Source organism: Cylas formicarius, unplaced genomic scaffold, assembly GCF_029955315.1.
Source record: "Cylas formicarius isolate icCylForm1 unplaced genomic scaffold, icCylForm1.1 PGA_scaffold_3__17_contigs__length_32017465, whole genome shotgun sequence".
NCBI lineage: Eukaryota > Metazoa > Arthropoda > Insecta > Coleoptera > Brentidae > Cylas > Cylas formicarius.
The window spans coordinates 20,201,280-20,221,601 of record NW_026844326.1 but is presented as its reverse complement, the minus strand read 5'-3'; the positions used below and the strand labels follow the sequence as shown (position 1 = coordinate 20,221,601).

Here is a 20,322-nt window from a genome sequence, read left to right as displayed (position 1 = left end):
TTCCTTATTTAAAAATAGTGATTTCTCAAATGGCTAGTGATTTTATTGAGCTGCTGAAGGAAAAAGTAGTTGCACTGGCGAGTCACTTTCCTAATTTGGATTGATTATACTGAGTTAAACTAACGGCAAACTTATGGTGTGTAAATTTGTTGCTTGGTAAAGGATTAGACTGTTTTTTTAGTTAATTTTGGCAATGTTGGTATGTCGGTTTTCCTAAAAATTGGGAAGCGTTTGTCGTGTTAGTAGACCAAACAATAAATTTTTCAAAGAAACTTCCACAGACAACTATAATACTATTGACAACTCTTCTGGATTCAAACTTGCTAACGTTTCAGTTACGCTCCGAAGAAGTGAAAAGGATGAATTGGCGAAACGTCTGCAAATTTTATTTATCAACAACCGGCGCAAGAAGAATCCAGAAGATTTGTACATTTTCGCCAAATTTTGTTGACTCTAATTATGAAACCAATTATTTTCATTAATCGGGAACTGTGCAATGTTGATGGGCGTAATAATAAGATTGCTTAATCTTAGTTTAGCTTTGTTGTTTTTATATTTGGATTTTAACCATTGCTACCGCCATTCTTAATCTTCTTCTTTGCTTATTGTAGCCGCTTCCGGGTAACGTCTATGCTCTGTTTCTTAATGCGACAGAGTAATAAAATGTAAATTTACAATTAAAGGGATCATTAAACAAGGCGGACAATTAAAGATTATATCGTATAGTTGCGATAAATTGCAATGATAATTCTTAAAAATTTCATATTTTAGTTTTAAAGACCTACACACGATCGTTCCTAAATTAGGGTCGCATTAATTTACACAGAATAGAAAAAAAAGAGTTTCGTACAGCGGAGTTACTTCCTTAGTTTGTTAGAAAAATAAATATAATAATAATTACGCATGATTATAATTACAGCAATGTGCAGATAATGGAGATATTCATTTTTTAAAGATCACGTAAATAACTTATATAAAAGAATATTAAAACAAAAAAAAAAATGTTAAGAATATTACCTAAAAAATCTACTATTTACAATTACAATAGGTAAATTTAAGTCATCATGTCAGGTGAGCTATACTCGTTGAAGTCCGGAGAAATAATTAGAGGCTGTACAGTGTCCAATCCAATCCAATGCCTTTATGCCTTCTTGCAAAAGGGTTTTAACGTCCCTCATTTTAAAAGTGGTGTCATGCTTTGCTACAAATGAGAATTATATTAATATAATGTATTATATAATATATGACTCTCAAACGCCAGTCATATTCAACTGTTTTTGCAACTTTAAATGTTGAGTTTTTCATTTTTAAAAGTGTAGTTCCACAGACACCAGCCATTTTCAGAAACTTTGAAAGCTAAGGCACAGGCACCACCTGTCCGTCTGCCTGTCACCCTCGGGACCCTACAGTTTTTTTTACAGTTCTGTTAAAATGATAATCCGGAATTCTTCAAGCTGAATTTTTGTTATAAACTGAAACTAACCGTATTACATTACTACCCATAAACATGATTGTAAAAAGACCATATGCACAAGTACGTGGTTTCTTCTTTTTTTGTCAAAAAACACAAACCATAACCAAAAGACACAAAATACGAAATAGACATTGCAAACTTAACTCTAAGATACGAAATCATAATTTAACAAGTTCAATAATGGTTTATTAAGAAACGAGGAACAACTCATCTCACGTATTACTGATGCAAAATTTACAAATATTTCGAGGCGCTTATCTTAAGTCGAGAACCGCCATTTTGCCATTACTTTAAGGGTATTTGTGGTTGAAAAAGGTTCAGAGATTTTTCGGGTCCATACAAAATAGTTTAGAACATACTCAATATATATATATATATATATATATATATATATATATATATATATATATATATATATATATATATATATATAATTTAATTAACTATTATAAACTGTTCAACACAACATTTCTCATGTCAAACCAAAGTAAAAACAAATTTTAATATAACAAAAATAAATAAAAACTGCTTATTTAATAGCTTTGCGACAATTTAAAATTAATAAATATATATGATATATAAATATAAATAATAAAATTAATATAGGTATATTTTTGATCACTGATATGCTCTAAAATAATATTCGGTATTGCTAATTTGTAAATTATTATTACTCCTAATATAAGCTCTTTCGGCTTGACTTTACTTTATCAAAAAAATATGATTCTTTGCGGACACAATGACACAGAAGTTACTACACGGGATACATAAATGCTTAAATAAATTAATTTAACTTAATATAATTTTATAAAGTTCTCAATATCCTTAAATTTATATTGGGAATGGTCTTATTTCTTCTTATTTGACTTTTAATATCATAATTAGCGAATTTTAAAGTAAAATATATGCGCGTCCGAACGTATAACGATATAAAATATTCAAAGGGAAAATTTGTACAGGGATGCGCAAAAGGTACATTTTTACATAGAGCTTTTAGTTTCTGCCCGATTCGATTTTGACAAGCCATTTCGACGAATTTTTCAACGAACGTGTTCTCCAACTTAACCATAAATTGCAAAACATTCGAAGAGGACACGTTTAAACCGTTTTGTACAGAATAACTTAAACATACATCGCAGGAATGTCGTAGTAAACTTTTTTTAAGCAAATAGTTAATGACATCGACCGAAACATGGTCATCGGTACTATAAATATTTCGGTAATCGTTAGTAAAAACTGTTAAGGGATTGTCCCTCGGCGGTCCCCGGATTATTGTTTTACAACTTTCCAGCAGCTCGCCCGTTTTTAACAAGACCTCGTTTATATCGTCTACCGGATTGGTACCTTCGGCTTGGTTAAGTATGAACAATTTTTTAAAAGCCCTAGAAAATTTTATCGCCGTCGGGTTTCCAGGTCTCCCGCAACAACGTCGGATTTGCTCGAAAAAGTTTTCCGTGCAGGCTCGATTGAGATTTCTCGTCAGCAAACACGCGGATCTCATATACTTCAATATTTCCCACAATGCTTCGATGGAACGGACGGTTAACCTCCATCCATAGATTAAATACGTTTGGTTAGTTACGGAAGTGCTATTGAATGCGTTTTCGATTCGTTCTAGAAATTTTAATTGTTTTTCCTTGCCAGCGAAAGCGTTGACGTTTGATTGAGAGGAATTTAACAAGTCGAATAAATCTGTAAACGTTCTAATGAACTTGGCGGTAACGCTTGCTTCTGGAGGTAAAATTTTAAAATCTATATAAGCCTGAATGGCAGCTGCCACGGAGTGGTTGAAGATTTGCAAGACCTCTTCTAGGTTAGTACTTTTATGAGGAGATAAGTGTTCGTTGGTTAATTTAGGACAAAGCCTGCACGCTTTGTCCTTATCGTGGTCGTAAAAAGCGTCTAAATAGCATTTTTTTGCCGTCCCTTCTGGCAGCACGAAATTATACGAGAAGAAACTATTTCTGGTGGAGATTAACAAACCAGGTACATCGAAAATGTAAACCAGTCTCGCATTATCCACGAAAAAGAAAATATTTTCAGGTGTTACTTTGAGAACTTTAACTAACTTTCGAAAGTTCGGCCTGTGGTTTGAAACTACCGCCACCACGTTAAAGTCTATCGCGGTCAACCTCCTCACGCTTGCGAACAAAATTTCTTTCATTTTTTCCGCGGATGCCGATGGACTATGGAAAAAGTAAGCGATTGGTTGTTTCCAATTACTAGCTATACCACGCACCATTACCACCAAAACGGTGGTCGCCACTTTGGTATTATCAGCCTGAAAACCTACTATTTTATCCCTCGATATGTCATAAAATAGAGTCGATTTTAAAGCGACTTCGTCTAAACAAATAACGCAATCTTTCTCGTTTTCTTTGAACAGTTTCGCCCAAAGTTGAAGCAGACGAAAAATAAAATCGTTGAAACCGGGATTTATTGTCCACTTTCTCGTAAAGCGGTCGAGGGTTTTTCTCGAAGGCAATTGATGGAGAGACGAGAATTGCTTGTACGTCTTAGGCCCCAAGAAATAAAGGCTCAATGCAAACGCCTTGAATTCCTCGCTATAGCCGCAACCTCTCGCGGACTTGTTTAATAAATTCAACTGCGTTTTTAACAATTTGCAAGATTGCTCGGAATATTTTGTTTCCAAATATTTCTGTATATCTTCCACGGTGATTTCCGTTTCCTGGCATTTGCGTTTTTTCGACGACGTGCCACTTTCCGGATCCTCAGTCGGAATTTCTCGTTTGACTTTTTGCATATTTGGAATATTCATGTATAGTGCCCGTATTGTTTGCGTATGCTTATCTAAATTAGTAAATAAATATAATACTGGTTGATTTATTACTGCACCGATATGTTTGGTAAATGTGTACGTACTTCTTGTAAAAACGTATGTTTGGAGAGAAACATCTTTGCAGCTTCTGCCATAATCTGAAAACGAAATTAAAATGTAAAACTTTGAAATATTTTAATTTTATATATACCATCTTCCGTAGCTTCTGTTTGTAGAGATACACTTTTACAGGTTACCTCAGCTAAAAAATTCAGAATATATTTATAACATTGGTAACATTTTAAAGAGTCTTTCAATGTTTTTATGTATATTTTTATAATATTTACCTTTTTCTGTTCCATTGGAAGCATCTTTTTCTTCATTTAGGTGATCTAAAATATTGAAAAATATATTACAGAATAATATTTGTAAATATTCATTCAAAAGCATAAAAATTAGAAAACCGTCTTGCTAATATTTCATTAAAGATTACGGTTTGTATCTGTATCTGCAAGTCGGAGACGGTAGCCTACACAAGAGTAATTAGGCCTCAGTACGCCCATTGTGTTTCCTCCTGTACAGAGATACCAAGCCTAGTGACCACGTATGCTATGACGTCTCCCTTATTACCGTAGCGGATGGACATGATTCGTCAAGCATGGCTTCACGCCCACACAAGAGGTTAGAATATTTGCATTGTTTCGTCTTCCGTTTCGCACATCCTGCATGTGACGGCGTTACACAAATCCAATCTGAATTCGTGTTTGTTAAGTCAGCAATGACCTGTAAGAATGAATATCTATTGTTTGGCTGCTGTTTCATTTGGATAGCTCAAGAGCTTTCCAGCTAGCCAACAGTTTTCTTTTTCGTCCCATTGTTTTAGAAATTGTTTCCGAGTGGTTTTCTTCATCAGCTCTAATGACTAACGCAGCCAGAGCGACCAAAGATTGCAGTCCTATAAAATTTACGAGGGCATGATGAGGTAAAACGTGATCTTTAAAGCATCCGAATTGTCTGTCTGCTATAAAGATAGATGCATTCAGTTTTACCAGTAACTTTACGCCTGATGATTTCTTTTGCGGTTACAGTAATGCCACTGGCCTCCGTAGGCAACATACAAGACCTTAGCCATAGAGCCATTGCCATCACTCTTCGAAACATCGGAGTACACGTTACTTACGCCCGCCCGTTGGTGCGTATATTCCCTCTGGTGTTAGTTATCAAAACCACTTCTCCTTTATATCTATTGAGAGATGTGAGGCACAGCATTACCTCCAGAGCTAATATATATTGGGTGTACACATGTGAGTTTGAGTGAAGTGGCTTCTTGGTAAGCAACTCATCTTCCATAGTCGGTACATAGACGGTAACTTGTGGGAGTAGAGTAATCTAGCTTCCCTGGTTTTGGTAGCAACACTACCTTTACTGTATGCTCTATGTTCCGTCATCTTTAGAAAACTTCCAGATCTTGCATAATTGGTTTCAACTTAAGACTTTCTGCAGCCTTGCTGCTTCGGAGTAATCTATCTCCCTGTAGTAGGGTCCCCAGCCCTCTTTTTGTTCTTGGCTGACGACTTTCTTTTACTTGTGGGGTGACATACATTTCTCTCCAAGTTTTGAGAGTTGCTTGGTTAAAAGTTTTTCTAGAGGTCTCCCTAAGGTGAGTCATCTCCAGGCAGCACCAAGTTAACCATAAAATAATTTGTTTTCTAGCAATGGCGATTCCGTTTGTAATAAATGAAATTTTTTAATGTCACAACTTTGTAACAAATAAATACGCTTATGCCATTGTAGGGGAGTTTTTAACCTGGATTTCACGCGCGTCTTATACTACGTTATAATACTACATTTGCTTATGATTATTTTTCATGATAAAAGTTGTTCTTGGATATCGCTGTTACAATGAACGATAGCAAAAATGCCTTGTGAAGTTTGCGGTTTGAATTCCAAAGTATTATTTTATGTGTATCTAAACAAATCAAAGGCCGGTGCACTTATTTGCACTCAGCGGCATGAGATGTGATTTGCATTATCTCTATAAAAGTGTTTAAATTAACTATTTATAATGTACTTATGGAAATTTTAAAATTGTTAATTATGTTCATCCACCTTATGTGGTTTTCACTCTATCCATTTATATTTAAGCAACACTCCTCACCTATTCGACTCTTTACCAATATCTCTTTATTTGCATTTGTAATTTCAAACTGCTTTAAAATTATGTTCATTATGACATTCAGGATGTCCCATAAAGGCAACAGAAAGTCATCTTTTTTCATAAGGAACCTTCCACATATTTCCTCATATCTGGATTCTAATGTTAATTCTTATTAAATATTGTATAACATATAAAAAAGACATTATTGTAGCAGCCAATGTGTTTCGTCACAAATAAAATTATGAAAGCAACTAGATTCCATTTCCTTTATGTTATAATTTTTTAGAATAATAAAATAAAAATTAAGCACTTACTACTCCTAAACAAGTTCAACGAGGGAACGGCGTTATATTGCAGGCGAGTTTTGGAATTATTAATCATCAGACTGGTTTTAGGAAAGTGTAAATCGCAAATTTTTATTCTGCTGCAACATTGTTCGGGGGATAAATGTGAATATTTATGGGTACCCACGAAACCCAGCGCTCGTTTCCAACTTTCACATCTAAAAATAATTAACTTCTTAAACTTTATTAAAAATCCATGCGAATTTGAATAAGTGAGCCATAAGAGGAAAACATTTACCTAGCCTTCTCTTTGGGACATCTAAAAAATGATCTTTCTCCTTGTCTACTTCTACAGCCAATTACACTACATATCACCATTTTTTAATTTACAAAATTCGCACACGGCAATTTGGAACTTTTATTGCCTATCAGTATTTTGGTTTACAGCATATAGAAAAAACGAAAGTAGTACTTTCTTCTATTTTTAAAATATCTGGGGGTTAATTTATAAACTCTTCTTCTAAATTCTGTTGATCACAATTACCAGAATCAATTGACCAAAAGGATATAACTTCATCTCATATTGTTACAGAGTTCGGCTAAATTACATCACAGTTAGCCGTTTTCGCGATCAACGTTAATTTAATATTAACTTAGTAAAACAGACAAACTCCTTGCTTCTGTGGTAAAATAACGCAGTGGTCACTGCCACAAAAAACGAAAAGGCTAATTGACCAATAACACCTGACAGCTTTGTGATGCATAGAAAAAGTCAGAATCGAGTTCAGTTAGTCTCGCGCTTTCAAATTTATTTCTTGAGAACCCTCTGGTACCAACCCGAATCAAGGTGTATTTCAAATAGCGGCACCAAAATAAAGACACCTCGAGTGAACATGACCAGTATATTAAAGTCGCATGTGTTATCCAAAACCGTAATAAATCACACCCTCACGAAAGTAAGTTTTTACCTGACTATTAGCAATGTACATTACATAACGCGTGTGATTTTATTTGCTTTTGCGTTGGGATGTTCGTAAATGATTTTAGATCAACGCGGGATGCGCGAGTAGATTACTTCATGTTAATGTCGACCGAAAAAATGCTAAGGCTTCTTCCGGAGGTTCCAAAGTTTATCCCATAGTCGACCATACTTACGATGCCGTCGTGGTCGGTGCGGGGGGCGCCGGCCTCCGAGCCGCGTACGGTCTCGTTTTGGAAGGTTTTAAAACTGCCGTCATTACCAAACTCTTTCCTACTCGATCTCATACTGTGGCGGCGCAAGGAGGCATTAACGCCGCATTAGGTAAACAGTAAATACTTACTTAAATCAAAGGGTTTATTTCATGTCAATATTGTTCTTAATCCGTGTATTGTGAGAAAAAAGTATGGAATCATATAATAGGTAATATGGAGGAAGACAATTGGCAATGGCACATGTATGACACAGTAAAAGGTTCAGACTGGTTGGGTGATCAAGACGCAATTCATTATATGACCCGCGAAGCCCCAAAAGCTGTTATTGAATTAGAAAATGCGGGCATGCCGTTCTCCAGGACCACAGACGGGAAAATTTATCAGAGGGCTTTCGGGGGGCAATCGCTTAAGTTCGGAAAAGGTGGACAAGCCCACAGGTAACACGGTTAGTTTAGGCTTTAAAATGACGAAATTTAACTTCTTTGTTAGATGCTGACCGTGTCGGGTCATTTTTAGGTGCTGTTGTGTGGCAGACAGGACCGGCCATAGTCTCTTGCACACTTTATATGGCCAAAGTTTAAAGTACGATTGCAATTATTTCGTCGAGTATTTTGCTTTAGATTTACTCATGGAGGATGGTGAATGTAGAGGAGTGATCGCTTTATGTTTGGAAGATGGGACCATTCATCGCTTCAGAGCGAAAAATACGGTCTTGGCAACGGGCGGCTATGGTAGAGCCTATTTCTCCTGCACCTCGGCTCACACGTGCACGGGAGACGGTACCGCTATGGTAGCTAGGGCTGGTCTTCCCAGTCAAGATCTCGAATTCATTCAGTTTCATCCCACGGGAATCTACGGGGCAGGTTGTTTGATAACGGAAGGGTGCCGTGGAGAGGGGGGCTATCTCATCAACTCCGAAGGCGAGAGGTTTATGGAACGGTATGAGAAAAAAAATGTTCTGGGTACATAAGAAAACTTCTATACAAAACTTGCCTCAATGCGAAAAGTAACAAAATTCAAGTATTAAAGAAAGAGGCCAATAATTGAAAAAAGCAAACTTGATAAAATTCTTTTTGTTTTTATTATTATTTTTTATTAATTATTTTAGATAGAGAACTAATCGATACACAAAAAAGGCAATCAGGCATTTATAGAACACTAAGGAGCAATCTGTTTATTACCCACCTTTTATTTAATTACTTATCCATTTATTTTTTTATGCTAAACTGCTAAGCTTAAAATTCTCAGTAGGCTAAGAATAATACTAGGTCAGATTTATACTAAATCAAGTTAAATAACAGCGAAATAAACTTAAGATCAATAACATATCTAAAAATAAAAATATGAATACTCCAGTAATAATACAACAAATATAATCTTCTCATCTTTCTCTAGTTTTTATTCTGTATATTGGAAGTTTTAAATTTATATCATAAACCCTCCCACACAGACAAAAAAATAAAAAGGAATTAAACAACCCTTCTATTATAGCCATAATTATAAATAAAAAACAGTATCAAATAACCCTGATCTCTATTTAGCCTAAATAGAGTGCTGAACCCGAGTGATTTAAAATCATAGTACATAGAAAACCCCAAATATTTAGATAACAAATTGAAAGGTTGAAAAACTCAAAACTCTGTAAGCTAAAGGGTGGATCATGTCCCAAAATTTTTATTGGACAAACCTGTATTCCTTGAAAAACATCAATGAACATAAGGGAGCACAGGAAAAATACAATTATGAGCACAATTTTGGAATATAACATGATGTATCATAACGTACAAAATTGAACTTGTTAGACGCTGTGAAGATTATAAATTTACTAAACTTTATTACCTGGAATAACAGTAAGCATCACTAAAGGTAATGGGTTATAGGTAGGTAGGTGGAGTTAAATGGTTACATTTAATAGACAGGTGTCATAACATCTGTCATTGAAAAAAAGATTATGATCTTTTATATTAATTTTTTATAAAATAACTCTCGATTTCCCTCAAAGGTACGCGCCTGTCGCTAAAGACCTGGCATCGAGGGATGTCGTATCCAGAAGCATGACCCTTGAAATCAGAGAGGGGCGGGGTTGCGGCCCTGAAAAAGATCACGTCTATCTGCAGCTACACCACTTACCAGCCGAGCAGTTGCACACGAGACTGCCCGGTATCTCGGAAACGGCCATGATATTCGCGGGTGTGGACGTCACTCGTGAGCCGATTCCTGTATTACCGACCGTGCATTACAACATGGGGGGCGTGCCCACCAATTATAAGGGACAAGTTTTGACGACGCGCGACGGCAACGACGTAGTGGTTCCCGGCTTGTACGCCTGCGGGGAAGCCGCCTCCTCATCGGTTCATGGGGCTAACCGCCTCGGGGCAAACTCCCTCCTCGATTTGGTCGTCTTTGGGAGGGCCTGCGCCCACACGATCGCCGCGGAAAATAGACCTGGTGAAACGGTCGGTCCCGTCAAACCGGTAAGTCCATGGTGGCAATATGCTGGATTTTCGAATATTATGGCAGTTTAAAAAGGATCCATTTTAAAGTTTAAACGCAAAAAAAGCACAAAAGGTGGATTTCGGCAATAAAATAAAATGTATTAAAATAGAAATATGTAGTTGATTTCTAAGTACAGAGTGTGTCAAATAGTAGCGACAATTGAATATTGAGTATTAAACCAGAAAAATAATAAAGTTTACTTGTGAAACGAATTGTAACGAATGTAATCCAATAAGTTCTACAATTGGTCGACTAATGAAATTCAATCCATATAAGAATATCAAATGAAAGTTAAATCATATGAATGCATTATTTTAAAAGATAATATTTGCATTGATTGGAAAGCACTTTTATGTTATAATATTAAACACTGATTTAATTGTCACATTCTTATTATTATGACATAAAACTGATTGAAAATCAAAAATCGGTCGTGCCCTGGATTTTAAAAATACTCACAAATAACTAGGCTACTTTCATAAAAAAGCTATGGCAAAATCAATGGATCTTTTGCGTGCACCCTGTATAAAGCATTAAACATGCACTCAACCTAATTTTAAACCCAGGTCTTGCGCACTCGGTATGATAGCCAAAGCAAAACTATAAATACGAAAATTGTTGCTGTCCATATGGCGTACATCACTGCTTCGTTTCTCACGTGTTTTAATTTACATAATCGAAAAAGTGACCGAAATTAAAGTTATCGCCTCACATCTCCCGCGCTTCGTAAATAATCCAAAAAAAATTCAAAATTAATAGAAAAATTCCGAAAGTCTGATGGTGTGCAGTTTTTTCAGGATACATGTGAAGGTAGACTTTCATCTCCCTGCCAAATTTGATGTGGATTTGATCGTGTTTTATTTACTGCCAATTTTTTTTTCCTTGTCGGCGACACCCTGTAGATTTTTGGTTCATCATAAGCAAAGAATTTTGTGGCTCAAAGTCTCGATAAGATGTTTTCGTTAGACTTCTACAAATGTGGTTTTTAATTTTTTAAAAATACTTCAAAATAATGTTTTTGTGATTTTTTTGAAACAAACTTTATTCGTAGTAGTCCTTATTTAGTTAAAACGTTAAGTTCCGACTTGCTATACGCCCGGATCATTGTTAATAAATTTTTGCTACCTAATATTGAAAGTGGGCGATGTGTCGGTAAAAATTGAGGAGGGTTAAAATTGGTTAAAAGAAAGTGTAAAAATGACCAGTTTAAACAGTTTTTGAGGGTGTGTAAAGAAATTTTGTGATAAAATATTGTGTCGTGTGGAAACCCAGGCAGAGAAAATTAATAAATAATATTTCTAGTCACAAGCAAAATTTATGGAAGCCTAATGCACAGCTTTCGAATATCCGCGTGTGCTGCTATTATTCCTACTAAAATTTTATAGAGTTCAATTTAAAGACGCCTTTCACCAAGTTAACAAAATGTTTTTTTAAATTGTTTTCTGATGCTGATTATAATTGTTTCATGGTGAAAAGTTGGTTAGATGCGGTCGTTTATTGGCTATTAGATGGTATATAATATAGTGGCCCTACTAGGTAAACATTAATGCGCCTCAGGTGGCTGTAATGGGAATGATCTTCCGCGCTTATATCTAAATTTCACCCGCTAACACTGAAGATTTAATGGGTTCTGGATATGTTTTGCTACAATACTGGCGTAATAATGCCGGATCCAAAATTATTAACTATCTGTCAGCGACCATGTTGATTGTTGATTGCCGCAAAGTCATCGGTTAAATACGAGATGCATGCGCATGTTGTAATGGGCATTTTCATTTTTTTTTTCATAGTTGCTTCATAAGTTCTTGTATTATCAGAATATGCAGGACCTTTACATATATCTCTATATGGTTTATAAGAATAAAAGAACCCATGTTTGTCTCCCTCCTACAGAATGCCGCAGAAGAGTCGGTTGCGAACTTAGATTGGTGCAGGTACGCCAACGGTCGAATTCCCACTGCGGATTTGCGTCTGCAGATGCAGAAAACGATGCAAAGCCACGCGGCGGTATTTAGAACCGAGGATGTGCTCAAGGAAGGCATCATTAAGATGCAAAAACTCTACAAGCAATTAGGCGACCTGAAAGTGTCGGATAACAGGTTACCAACCATGGTTTTAGGTTAGGTTGGAAACTATATGAAAGTATTGCAGCCTTATATGGAATTCGGACTTAGTAGAAACTTTGGAATTGCAAAATTTGATGTTGAACGCGATGATGACGATTGTCGGTGCCGAAAATCGTAAAGAGTCGAGAGGCGCTCACGCCAGAGAAGACTACAAGACCCGTATCGACGAGTATGACTACAGCAAGCCCCTCGAAGGTAAGTAAGAGGATAATTATGTAATCTATGTAGCAAAATTTCGAGTGTTTCAGGGCAGAAAAAGAAACCCATCCAAGAGCACTGGAGGAAGCACACTTTGGCAGATATAGACCCGAAAACGGGTACCGTTAGCATAAAGTACAGGGCCGTAATCGACGATACGCTGGATTCGAAAGAGTGCGCCACGGTACCCCCAGCGATCAGATCATATTAATCAGACATGAGAGAGTATGGAACTCTGCATCACGTGTACTTATGCAATTTTAACGAGATAAACATTAATTAATTGGATTTTATTAAGAAAAGTATTCATTATCTAAGTTTTTGCAGAAGTATTTGCTAATAGATTAGGTATTTATTATGTAAATATAGGAAGAGATTCTCGAAGAGATACCTACTACAAATGTTTCGAAGCTGTGAAAAACCTGTTTATTTGTAAAATTTGTAAGACAAACCATTTATTAAATAAATTTTAAAAGTTTAACGCGGTGTTTTTATCTCGCCAAATAATAACATTTTCTTTAACCACTTAAACAGCGGTGGTTTTTCATTTTTTTATATACCTTTGTTTAAGGTTATGTTGTCCGTCTTAATAAACAAAACAAAAACGTTGGTTTGTCACCTTGCCAGAAGTTTCAAATAATGCCTACAAAAAGATACAATAGGTATAAGGAACAATAGCAGCAGATAATTATAAATATTCTTAAGGTAAAATAATATTTTTGTCTAACACCATACTTTTTTGGCAACCAGCATGACGCCTTACAAATGGGTATATTTTTGACTATATTATACATGATGACCCGTCAAATAAAAGCCTACCTCATATTTCATATCTAAAATAATCCGCGATGCTCATCACTGTTCCCCAAAAAATAATGCCATGTCTTAAAATTGGCTGGGTATATTATTTTTCTTGCTCTTAAATTTAAATATTTCAAAAACTCTTCAAAAATTGTGTTTCTGATTTAATCAAAAATGTGCCATTAAAAAGGCTCGAACTTGAGTTGCTCTTTGATTTGTCCTTGTTTTAGAAATTGCTAAATTTTGTTCATTTGATATCGATATTCGATATAAATTAGTAATAAACTTCTTGGCACGGAACACAACAATGGTAAAGCGGTCTGTGTACCAGGTAATGCGATCTACAAAACGGCGAATGCGCAGCGATAGTGAATAAGTCCATCTCATACTGTTTTTGGATTTAAAATGCTTTTTAACAAAGTATCATCTTAAATAACATGATGTACGTCAACCACCTGTGTTAGCAGTTCGTGGATGTCGACAAAAATAGTATTTCCACCCTCTCGCTTCTTAAGTGCGCCAGAGGTTGTTAACCGCCAGGCAAAGGGAGTAAAGAAATATCGCATAGTGTTTCGTCTGTGACGATCGGGAAAGCGCAGTGTTCGGTGACGATAGCGTTGTATTTCTTTTACCGTCTTTGTTTATTTAACTATATAACTTGTGCGTGTTGTTCGCCCTAATTCTTCGGATTGTTAAAACATCCGTCGAAGTAATAGCGCCACACAAGGTGAGTCTTTGAAACGAACATTTTTATGGGTTATTATAATTTATACAGTTTCTTGCGGATTTTATGGAAGCCAAAATATTGCGATATTAGAAAGTTTTTTGAGGTTAGATTGGCGACTTTACAGTTACTCAATTCTCTTGTGCAAACCCAGATTTAGACAGGATTTACGTTAACAATTAAAAACAGTTTAGCATGGAACTAGGCGTTATTTAAATAACATTAAAATGTCCTCATTTAATTTAGATAAGAGCTTTATTTTTTTCCTTTCTGCAAAAGGCCGATTTTCGCAATATATTTTTCACGTTGCTTCGGGACGAATTGACAAATTGGCAATTCGCCAGATATACAAGTAGGACGCAGGCTGCCTGGGAACAATGGGCAATTTTCAGATGAAAACAATTCAATTGAGATACGTTCAGTCTAAAAGTTGATATAAAAATGTGTTAAAAGTTTGTCGATATTTTTGGAATCGAAGCGAAAAAAATCTTTTATTTATTATTTATGTCTAAATAATTCATTCTACAAATGCAAAATGTTGACACTTGATATAGTAAAACTAACAGTAAATGACAGTTTTGGTTGACTGAATGGTCATTTTCATTTGATCTCAATTATTTAGTTTTTGTCGAAAGCAAATGTAGAAGTGTGAAGATAAATTACAATGGGGTATATGTTATTTTGTATGCAAGTGTATGAATCTTCAATTTTTAAAATGTGTTGTACTTCTATAGAGTTGCCTCATCTGTTCAGCTTAACTATCATATACATATTGTTTTTTAAAAGTAGGTTCCGTCACGGGGCAAAGCTCCATATATGTGCAAAATATGAAGTCGATTGCTTCAAATTTCAGACACTTATCGTGTTTCATAGCGAGGTCCAAAAAACAGTCGAAAATCGCGAAAAAAAGATGGATTCCGGCATCGGATCAGGGCCATTCCTTATAAGCCTATGTCCTTCGTGGGAGGTTAAAAATGAGGCAAATTTCAATTTTGTAGCTCCAACGGTTCGAAAGTTATTCAGGCAAAACAAAAAAAAACAAACCAAAAGAACGGAGAACGGACAAAAAAAATTTTTTTTTCGACGGTGATCGTTTCTGTACCAACGGCGATCCCATAGAACTTACCGTTACCGAAAAATTCGATTTCATCGATTTTCGAAAGTAAGAACAAAATTTCATATCCGTGTTGAAGGCGTTAAAAAAGAAAACTCGACTTGGGAAACATCGTGTATTCGACTGTACTGTCTTGTTGTAGATGTTGCGCGTTGAAAGCAACACTAGCATCGTTGGAGGATTCACGGAGTACGAAGAAGAAATCCTGTTCGATAGCGACGACCCAGATTTCGATCACACGGTCTCGCTGCACAACATCGTGTTCAGAAGTAAGTTTTTATTTATTTTGAGTCGTTATATATTAGAGTTTTATGTTTTCCGTTCGCTCAACAACTCCCTTCCCATATCGTAATTTTTCAATTTTTTCAGCATGCTTTTCGCGCTGTTGCGGAAGTGCTCCCATTTTTTCGCGTCGCTGCGTGTCGATAAAGTCAACGCCATTTCCAAGTAATATTTGGCGCTGAAAAAAGATTTATTGTAACATTAATTTAAACTTACACATCAATTTCCGAAATACTAATTTGTCAGTATAGCGAATGCTGGAATATACCGCACGTCTCGAACAGCATAAAAAGTTGTGCTGGAAAACATTTTTTATTTTTAACCTATTTAATTTTATGAATGCACAGTATATATGGTGAAATTTGCGTAAGTTAGAAATAAAGGTTACAGTATCTAAACATATTGCAGTAAACAAGCGAGAGAGAAGACTCTTCCATAACTGTATTTATTCGTCGTACCATAATACAACTTTATTTCAATACAACAATTTCTATTCCTAATTTCTTAATGATAAAATGTAAGTCACGGATTATTAAACAGGCTGGACAGTTTAAAGGTTATATCGTAAATTTTAGTTCAATTGCAATGAGAGTTTTCCATATTTCCGTTTTTAAGACCTACACTTACACAACTCGGAAGGTCCAAGTAACCAAAGCACAAACCAAATAGGTGTCAACAGATTAAAATGCTTCCCTCGATTTTAACCGATTTTAACCGATTTCTCGATTCTCATTCATTCTCATCTCGATGGTCATTACCCTAATGATTATAATCACAATTTTTAGAACTCTTCCGATGTAATTTTATGCAGTTTTATACAGGTGAGAAAATAAAGCACACATTGCTTAAATTGAACAAGATTTAAAAAAAAATTAGCTTTGTAGTGCGCGAGTGTAACCCCTTACTTTGTGCAGTGCGACCAATAGGCTGCACGGCGTCTAATTAAATAGATCGCCAACGGGATATTTTTCGTAATTTTATGACATTTAGCTCGTGTTCGTCTTTGACAAATGGACCTTCTCGTTTTAATGGTTCGAACTAACTTTTTTCTTCTAATTCCCCTTACAGTTCGGAGCTGAGTAATTGTTTTCCATAATTATTTTAAAAAATATGTTAACACACGAAACACAAGGCTCTGAAATTAATACATGTTTCTAATTTAAATAATTGCGTATTGGCTCGCACACAAAATAAACAAATAATCCAAAAACTTAAACGCTAATATTTTTGATCTCACACACTAAATCTGGGACTTGCAATGAGTAAACTAAACTATTTTCACGTTTCTCTTAGTTTGTCGCTTTTTCAATATATTCATGTTATGCAATAAAAAATAACTCAACAGAAAAGTATGACCTGTGACTAGCATTTATCCCCCATTTTCGTGGTGGCTCACCGATTGTTTACAGTTGCCTTATTGTAGAGGTCCTGTTGTTTTTTGCCTTTTAAAGATAGATAGTATTTCTGGTCAAGTACTTGGGTTTCATAGTTTGATAATGCGAATCAAATTGGTACGTGGTGTTGGACGAAGAACTATTTCCAATTTTTGATTAGTTTTGGATTCCAAACAGATCCGACCTGAAAATGTTTCTGAATTCATCATCACCGAAACATATAAGAGGATTCTCTTGGTGGCATTGCATGAGACAAGTCGATCCTTGTCCGCTGCATACAGAATCACTGTTTTTGGACGTTTAAGATCTGTCAAATTGTCATTGTGTTAGATATTAGTGAACAGTTAGTGTTTTTTTGATGGGTTAACTGTTTTCTCCATACACGCCGGTAACCAGGCCGGATGGGCCGGAGATCCGTGGTAAGCGAGGGGGCCGCGTTTTTATAGTATCGGTAAAAAAAAGAAAAAATTTTCAACGTGTGTCATTAAAAAAATATTTTAACAAACCTGGAGAATGATGAAATAGTCCAGATCCTTTCTTCACGAAGGCATGCATCCTTTAGGAACTTCAAATAATATTTACTTATAGCTGGCCAACTTACCTGAGTTGCAAGGCCAAATAATTCAGTAAAAAAACTATAAAAGCTCAACGCTTCCCACTATTTGAAAATAATTTTTAACTAACCAAAATGGTGAGTTTGCGAGCGTTAAGTGTTAAGGACTAAATCTTCATAACTGAAAATTTGGCAACAAAGTAGGAAAATTTACCAGAAAATACTATGCTTGCGTCAGATGTCAATTCTGATATCTATGATGGGGATCATAGATAGATAGATGGGGATCTACCATAGACGTTAATTGCACGACTACCCATTTTAGAAAATAATTGTCGTGCCTCGTTCGGATATAACGTCTATGTTCAACCCTGATATTCAGTCTTTAAATTATACGACATCCATATTACCCTGTATATTATCGGTAAAAAAAATACCTGTAATAGAATCCCAGCTTAAAACATACTTGTCCCAAGACGAATAGGTTGGGTAAGAACGATCTGGGTCGCAGCTCCTCTGCTTTAAGTAGATGCTTGTACGCCTCGTCATACGAAGATGTCGGCGGTTCCGTGTGATATAAACATTTGACAATTTTTCTCTGTAACCACGTCAGGTTAGCTATTTCGTAGCACCATCTCCCGAGCATATATTGCACTGAAACATAATTCTCCGAGTATTCAAGAAAAAAGTACACTTTTCACCTGAGCGATGTTGAAACCCTCTTGCGAGAGGGAATGAAGATGATGTGAAAAATTGACTTTTCGGAACTTGATAATGATAATAATATTTATTATAATTTATTTATTTTTATATTACTCATTCGCATTGCAATTTAGCTTCAAGTTGCCTACCCTGTTTAATGATCCCTGTCATTTTAGTTTTGTTAATTTCTCGCATTAACAAAGGAAATATAGGTACAATAATGAAGCTAATTTTACAGTAGTTACGTTTATAATCTGAGATGTCCTGACAAACTAATGAATGTTTGTGTTAGCAGCGCTTAATTATTAATAAATGAACAATATTGTAACGTCACTGTGTTAAAATTAACGTCAAGTCCAATTATTAATTTATTAATGGTCTAAATCTAATAATTTGATAACAACAATAATTGACAGTATCCGTCAAAACGCGTTTTTCTTTTACTCATAAATGCGAAGGAAATATAGAAATCATCTTGAGTGTGGGAAAAAATATAATCTAATGGGAGTTGGGACCTTGTTCTCAGTCAAATTTAAAGCTACGACACCTAGTGTACCACTGGAAAAGAAACTATAGATGATGCAGTTTAGATTTTAGAACATGCATAACTTTTTATGAAAAAAAAAAGTCTTCAAATTAATAATAAAAAGTGTCCCATATGGGTCCGACTTACATAGACTTATTGTATACCTATAAATTACTCAAAATGGTCCGTTAAAATTAAACAAGTGACAAAGTAGATAAAACCTGCGAAATCGTCGGGATTAAGTTGGCACGCTTTGAGCAAGTGATCTCTGACGACGGGGTATTGTCTGACCTTCAATTCGAAACTGCGGAGACTGTTCCTCTCGTTTATTATTATCGCCGTCCACTTGTTGTAGTTTGCGTTTTCCTCTCCTGAAAATGATAAATTTATTAAATTAAATAGAGCGAAAGGAAAACGAACCTGTAAATCTTTTCATATATGGGGTGCATCACTGTTGGTGGGATAGGAAAACGGGACACTTAGCTACAGTGAAAACTCCCATAACCGGAGATTCACGGTTCCTCTAGTTTTGTCCGATCATTAGAGGTGCATGAAAAAAAAAAACAACATAAATCGTAAACATGTATTACGTTTATTTCTTTAAAAACATACAAAAAACTCTAGAAAAAAATGTAGGTGATTGAACTTTAATTATTTATTTACAAACTCTAAGATACTAATCTGTCGCATATTTATTGTTTTTTGTTTTAACAAACTTGACTGAAAATGATCTAAATTTTTAAGGTGCTGAAATGCACTGTAGTCCTCTTTAACAAAAACTTATAGATCGGTAATTATTGTTAAGGCTTCATTATAGCTGTTAATTGTGCTAGGCTCCCCACTATTATATTCTTCCGGTTCAGGTTCTTTCATGTTTTCAAGTGCATCTTCAGTGTTCAAACTAATCTCCTCAGTCGCTGTAATATTGTGGATTCCACCAAGTGTTTCTTTCGTTATGTTCATTTCTCTATCACATCGTTCCATTTCAAGTACATAGTGGGATATTATCTTCTGGATCCCATTCCATTGAAAGAAAATTTTTTGAAAATCAGCTTTGTTGAAACATTTTTTTATGGTTTCGTATTTGGAGGCAACAAGATAATTTTTATGTTTTGTAATTTTACCTCACGGGGGTGCGATGCTGCGTTATCCAAGAATAATAAAATTTTTCGCTTTTGTAGGGCCATCTTTCTGTCAAATTGTAACAACCGATCCATAATATCTCGTGTCATCCATGCTTTCTTGTAAAATTTTCATATTGCCGGTAAATTTTTAATTGCTACATTTTTAAATGCCCTACCTAGGTCGGGCAGCCTTTCCAATCACGAGAGAATCTTCTTTTTGTCCTGCCATATTAGCACAAAATGAAATTGTAAGTACCCCCCACTACATTCTTCGGATTTCAAAGCAAGTGTTTTGTTAGGTAAGACTCGAAAGAAAAGGCCAGTCTCATCGGCATTGTAAACATCGTGTGGCTGATATCCGAGGAGTAGTGTGCGTAACTTCTTGACTCACAT

General features: G+C 35.5%; 3 protein-coding genes across 3 annotated transcripts in view; 2 read left to right on the top strand and 1 right to left on the bottom strand.

Moving 5' to 3' along the window:
- The first annotated feature begins 7,432 nt into the window (after window positions 1-7,432).
- On the top strand, window positions 7,433-13,181 carry LOC132699995 (succinate dehydrogenase [ubiquinone] flavoprotein subunit, mitochondrial). The gene is made up of 8 exons (XM_060667032.1): window positions 7,433-7,651; window positions 7,743-7,998; window positions 8,098-8,326; window positions 8,406-8,828; window positions 9,892-10,363; window positions 12,279-12,484; window positions 12,537-12,706; window positions 12,760-13,181. The coding sequence occupies exons 1-8, from the start codon at window positions 7,454-7,456 to the stop codon at window positions 12,918-12,920; spliced, it is 2,115 nt and encodes a 704-aa protein (XP_060523015.1). The 5' UTR covers window positions 7,433-7,453; the 3' UTR covers window positions 12,921-13,181.
- Window positions 13,182-14,170: 989 nt separating this feature from the next.
- Window positions 14,171-20,322, top strand: part of LOC132699997 (protein pinocchio) — a 50,636-nt gene continuing 44,484 nt past the window's right edge. The window contains exons 1-2 of the mRNA XM_060667034.1: window positions 14,171-14,237; window positions 15,491-15,617. Of these exons, the coding sequence (XP_060523017.1) occupies window positions 15,491-15,617 (127 nt within the window). The 5' untranslated portion in view covers window positions 14,171-14,237. The remainder of the gene's footprint in view (window positions 14,238-15,490; window positions 15,618-20,322) is intronic.
- Window positions 15,645-18,546, bottom strand: LOC132699996 (regulator of microtubule dynamics protein 1-like). Its single transcript, XM_060667033.1, has 2 exons — window positions 18,015-18,546; window positions 15,645-15,808 (listed from the first exon to the last, which is right to left on the bottom strand). Exons 1-2 carry the CDS (start codon window positions 18,221-18,223, stop codon window positions 15,658-15,660), a joined length of 360 nt encoding a protein of 119 aa, XP_060523016.1. The 5' UTR covers window positions 18,224-18,546; the 3' UTR covers window positions 15,645-15,657.